At 38.6% G+C, this 6,000-nt stretch overlaps 1 protein-coding gene across 2 annotated transcripts in view; it reads right to left on the bottom strand.

Moving 5' to 3' along the window:
* Positions 1-1,136: 1,136 nt before the first annotated feature.
* Positions 1,137-6,000, bottom strand: part of SPATA7 (spermatogenesis associated 7) — a 51,470-nt gene continuing 46,606 nt past the window's right edge. For both annotated transcript variants that reach the window (XM_060757097.2, XM_060757106.2), the window contains 3 exons: positions 4,629-4,706; positions 3,204-3,261; positions 1,137-1,997 (listed from right to left, as the gene is read on the bottom strand). In XM_060757097.2, coding sequence (XP_060613080.2) covers positions 1,524-1,997; positions 3,204-3,261; positions 4,629-4,706 — 610 coding nt within the window. In that variant the 3' untranslated portion in view covers positions 1,137-1,523. The remainder of the gene's footprint in view (positions 1,998-3,203; positions 3,262-4,628; positions 4,707-6,000) is intronic.

Here is a 6,000-nt window from a genome sequence, read left to right as displayed (position 1 = left end):
GACCCCTTGGGGGTCGTGAGGGGGGTTGCCAGAAGGGTCACCAAAGACCATCAGAAAACACAGCATTTTCTGTTGATCATGGGAGTTCTGTGTGGCCCAATTCTATCGTTGGTGGGGTTCAGAATGCTCTTTGGTTGTAGGTGAACTATAAATCCCAGAAACTACAACTCCCAAATGTCAAGATTCTATTTCCCCCAGACTGCACCAGTGTTCACATTTGGGCATATTGAGTATTTATGCGAAGTTTAGTCCAGATCCAGCATTGTTTGAGTCCAAGGTGCCCTCTGGAGGTAGGTGAATTGCAACTCCCAAACTCAAGGTCAATGCCCACCAAACCCTTCCAGTATTTTCTATTGGTCATGGGGGTTCTGTGTGCCAAGTTTGGTTCAATTCCATCATTGGTGGAGTTCAGAATGTTCTTTGATTGTAGGTGAACTATAAATCCCAGCAACTACAACTCCCAAATGCCAAAATCAATCCCCCCTCAACCCCACCAGTATTCAGATTTGGACGTATCGGGTATTTGTGCCAAATATGGTCCAGTGAATGAAAATACATCCTGCATATCAGATATTTACATTACGATTCATAACAGTAGCAAACTTACAGTTATGAAGTAGCAACGAACATAATGTTATGGTTGAGGGTCACCACAACATGAGGAACTCTATTAAGTGGTCGCGGCATTAGGAAAGTTGAGAAACACTGATTTAAATGCTTCCTTGGTTGTACTTTCTATTCCTTTTCCTTCTGAATTAACATTAGTGATGAACAGCCTCTTATGAATGTCCTTTCAAAGGCTCTTCTGGTTTTCTGTCGCTTTTCCTGTTGCGTCAAATGTGGCTTTCCTAGACATGGAATAGTGTTGTTGCTTCCTTTGGCAACTTGCAATTGTCGCTCCCATCAGATGACCACCTCTTGGTGAGAGATGGTTGGAATTAGTCCCGTAAATTATTTGATCCATGTTTTGAAAGCTGACAACACCATTACTTTGTCTAGGCCTTGCACTGCAATGCATAACCCTTTCCCGTTAAAATATATGTGGCAGCCTAGGATTCAGATAGAGTCCACGCAAGTGTAAGAAAATTCCTGTAAAAGAGTGAATTCTTTCTTGTAAGGAAATCAATAGATGCACATTAATTCAAAAGCAATTTTATTGTTGTGAAGTAGGATCCATTTATTAAAAATAAATCTTATAAATAATTAAACTGCTCTATACATATATCTATGTATACATAAGTGTACACGCATTTAGCTACAGATCTTGCTCTACAACCAGAGTTTTTAGCAGTTAATGACATTATGCTATATTACATATCACACATTGCTTGATAACGTGCTTTAGTTCATTAAAGTCTGATTCATAATACTGGGACCCCTTTTACAAGAGGCTGCCAGTGCATCCAGACAGAACAAAATTGAAAAAGGATTCTTTACTAAGGTTTTATTGAGTTCACAAAGATCAAGTCCCTCGCACAGTTGACTAGGTGTGCTGCCTGGCTTGGCGCTCCAGAGCTTGTTGTTTAATGCAGTGCGTTGTCAGTGGAGTTGGGAAGGGATTCGTCTAAGCTTTCTCTGAGATTGCCAACCTCCCTCAGGGAATCACTCATTTCAAAGTCAGCGTCACATGTGGTCGAACTGCATGTTGGTGGCAACATGCATGACGTTTCCAGCTTCCCATCTGTCACTGCAATGGAGGATGAGTCTGATTCAACATGTGTAGGCTCGTGGACCTCTCTGGCATTTTCATCCTGGCTTTCTAACCCCCGGAAATGTTCACTGCATGCAGGGGACTCCCTTGCTAGAATATCCATTGCCTTTAAGAGCTCCTCGTTCTTTGCCAGCTCGCTTTCTCCTTGAGTTTCAATAGGAAGTTGGAGACGTTTGGCTTCTTTGTTCTCTAGCATACCATACTTGTCAAATCCCCTTGAAGACTTCTCTTCCTTGTTGCAGCCCAAGTCTATTTTCAGTATTTCCAGCAGATGGCGCATTTTAGTCTAATATTTAAAGGAAGAAATAATACAGATGTGATGTGTGAACGCCTTCAAACTGCCTGTTAAAATTTCATAGGGTTTAGAAAACGTATTGCTGGAAAATTAGGTGGAACCGTCAGATTGATACCCAAGAACCAGCTGCAAAGCATTTCGAATTCCCCAGACATTGGAATATGGGACTTACACATGGTAATTCTTAAACACGTTTTAGAACTGAGTCAAAAAATCCCGGACTTGATAGCAGGTCCACACACAGACCTGTCAGTCCCGGGATATGGCCCCTGCCGTCCTCATAGCTGTCCTCTGTAGCGGATCAAGATAGAGAGTGGAAGGGGAACATTCGGCAGAATTTTTTTTAAACCCGTCTCTTATGTGCTGGATTGTATATGTATACATGCAAATATCTTAATATAAACACAAGCAGATTGATTCGCATATGTGCATATGAGGTCCAGCGCATAACCAAGGGAATGAAAAAAACCCACCTTCTGCTGGATCTCTCTCTTCCCCCCAATTCTTAATTCAACCTCTGTTTAAGATGATAAAGTGTAAAATAAAGAGTTATAATTGTTTTCCATTTGTGCTTCCTTTGAATCACCTGCAAGTCGTTCGACAGCCTGATCAGCTGATCAGCTGTTTCGGGCTTTTAAAAAACGCACAGCACTGGAACATGTGTTTTGCATGCCTACAGGGATATACAGTCATGCAAAGGTGCACTTTTTTCAGACTGAATCACGTTTTAAGCACGCCTTTTCAACACATGCTTTTTTTCCTCTTAACCTGATCCCGTCCGCACTTTGGCTAAATGTCATTTAACCACCCCTTTAACAATTCTTTAAAGCTTTACGGCTATAGCCACAATCTACATTTTTCTTTATCCTGTTGCATATTATACTACTCTCACAGCTGTGTAAGTTTGCTTAATAACCAGTGGCTTTACTATCATTCTCTCAACACATATGAAGAAGTGGGCTGATATCAATAAAAGCTCATGCTAGAATAAAAGTGCATGCTTTGGGTATTAAAGTAAATTTACTAGGGAGGTGTAGCTGGATGTGACAAGCACACCTGAGATTGCTGTAAATGTGAGTTGATAAACTATCCCTTCTCAGGTTATCTTCTTAAAGGAGTATTTTGGAAAGTGGACCTGAATCTGCCTTCCTGTTCCTCAGATTAGTAAAAATATATTTGTAAACAGGACATACATACCTCATTCAGATGACGCTTGTTTTGTTCTATGTGACGCTCAAACAACATTTCCAAAGCCCTTTTAAAAATGGGAATGTTTTGAAAAGGCGTTACTCAGAAATGTCATTTTTCAAAAGCAAACTACTAAAAATGCTAAACTTATTTTACACAGATATTCTGATCGCAGGACAGTTGGAATCTTTCCACAAATTATGATAGGACTTTAAAAAAAAATCAAACACTGAACCCAACAATACAATTTTCAGAACATGCCCCTGGACAAAGTTCAGTAAGGAAAATCAAGAAAGCTATTCATTCAAACTACCACTAAATGGGAAAGGGAGGAAGATTTATTCATTGTACATTTTATATATTCAGTTTTACATTTTCTATATTCATGTACGATCTTCAATGCTGCTTTAGTTATCTACACCTAAAAGATTTTAAGCTGGTACTTAAAAAGTAGTACTCTTGGAACCCAGAAAACCATACAAGAGAGGGGATCCATAAATAGGAACAACCAAAAAGAAAGCTGTAGTCCCAATAGCTGCCTATCTCACCTCCAAAGAAGGTCCTCCCTCCAACATATCTTAAAAACTGAATATGGGAGTTGGCAGAACCAATTCAACATCCAGCAACCCATGGCATCTCTGGGATTACAGACACCCATTATAGGTTCACACTGCTGTGAATCTTCCCATTATTGTTACAATTCTTTTATAATTTGCAGTTTCTGGTTTCTACATGTTGATTTGGGTATTTTGGAGACGACCTTGAAGATGAAGAATCATTGAAGCAAACCCAATGATAAACATATTTCCTAACTTATGCTTGCCTCTAGCTATGGCAGCAAAATGTTACCAAGAACAGCACATAAATTCACCTTGATTTTGAAAGCAGTTCAGTGTGTGGCCTACATTTGAATTTTCTTGAAAAACTGTAATTTATTCCTAAAATTAGAATCCTCTCTCCTATAAACACTTAGATAAAATGGAGTAAGAACTGTTAAAAATCTTTTGGCTGCAGATAACTAAAGCAATATTGAAGATTATATATGAATATATAAAATGTAAAACTGAATATTTAAATGTACAATGAATAAAATACAATAAATGAAATTGTTTTCATTTTCTTCTGCAATTGTCTTCTAACATCTGTTTGTAAGGATTGTATATGTGCCAAGGCACCTGCTGACTTATAGTGAGACCATGAGTTTCAAAGGGTTTTCTTAGGAAAGGAATACTCAGAAGTGGCTTTGCTGCTAGTTCCTTCTTCTGCAAAATAGCCTACTGCACATGGTATTCATTCATCATCTTTCATAAAAATATTAACTGATTTGTTTAAAAACTGTCCTTTAGTAGCCTCATTTCAACTCCCAAGTACATGTAATATAGACATGCCTTCAATACAATTCAAAATTAAAAAAGAAACTCAAATATTCCCAACCTGTTGGAAAACAATCCGAGTCTGAGAATCTCATCTGTGATGTCCTGGATGAAACTTAAATACATAAGTTCTTCTTCCCTATAAAGAAAACAAAATTATTGCCTTTAGCCCTCAAGTAATTATTTATCATACAAACGATAAGTTAGAAGAAAGGGATGCAAAAGTTAGATATAAGAAAGGGATGGAGATCAGACAAACATTAATCATTAGGAACAAAACACATTTGCTGAGCTTTAAAAGCAACTGCAACAAAATATGGAAGGAGATATTGGCTGGTATCTTATTTGTGATATATGAATCCATCTAATGCATAAATCCATCTTTTTGGTCAGTATGGAGGTTGGTGTCCTCTTCCACCCTTTGCAATGACCAAAGCCTCCCCAAACTCAAGGTTACATTCAGTTTAGTTGTATTTCAATGCTCCCTTTTTATATGTTTTGAATTATATTGTTCTTTTAAAATTGCCTTTGAAACTCAAGTTTTGGAAGTAGTCATCAAAATTAAATAATAGTATCTAGAAAAACCAGAGATGACAAACATTACCTTAATAGAGGCATTCCTCCTTCTCCCTTACATGAAGGAATGCAAGTTCCAAGATAACACTTTGGCTAAGGACCTCATCACACTAGAGAATGAATCCAGTTTAAATTCGGTTGCTGCCTCCTGCAGAATTCTGGGGTTTGTAGTTTAGGGAGGAGCCTTTAACAGCCTCACTAAACTAGAAACCCCAGAATTCTGCAGGAGGCAGAAACTGGATTTAAAGTGGAGATGCATGAGACATACAGGGAAAACTGGCACTGGGGTGGGTGCCATTGTTGGAGGAGACAAAGAAAAAGAAGGAGAGGGAGAGAAGGAAAGAAGAAAGGAGATGCCAGTGCATTCCCTCACCCTCGCCAGCTCTTTGTTAGCCTTGGTCTCACACTCTGCTTTTCGTATTTTTTTTCGATCTCAGCCCCCTCCCCTTCTTCTTCTTCTTCTTTTAAAAAACATGAGCATTAACAAAATCTATGGATAATAACACAGCCCAACCAAAAACACTTTTTTCTTGATGTCTTGTTCCTAGGGTTATTTGGGGGTGCTGATTCTGAAAATTGCATTGGATAGACAACATCAGCTTTAGATTATTAAATATAATTTTCTGTGGATGAGCAGATGGTAACTACTGGTTGGCATATACACTGTATCAGAAACTAGAGCTGATGTGGTCTATCCAATGCAATTTTCTGAATCAGCACCCCAAACCAAACCAAATCTAATGTTGACCAAAAACTGATTCATAACCCTTTTGGTACTAATTTTGGAGAGCGGTTGCTGGTTAAGTGTTCCCTGGTCCAAAAAAGGTTGGGAACCACTGCTCTAAAATAATTTTGTA

Source organism: Anolis sagrei, chromosome 1 (assembly GCF_037176765.1).
Source record: "Anolis sagrei isolate rAnoSag1 chromosome 1, rAnoSag1.mat, whole genome shotgun sequence".
In the NCBI taxonomy this organism is placed as follows: domain Eukaryota; kingdom Metazoa; phylum Chordata; class Lepidosauria; order Squamata; family Dactyloidae; genus Anolis; species Anolis sagrei.
This window is presented reverse-complemented; position numbering and strand designations above follow the sequence as displayed.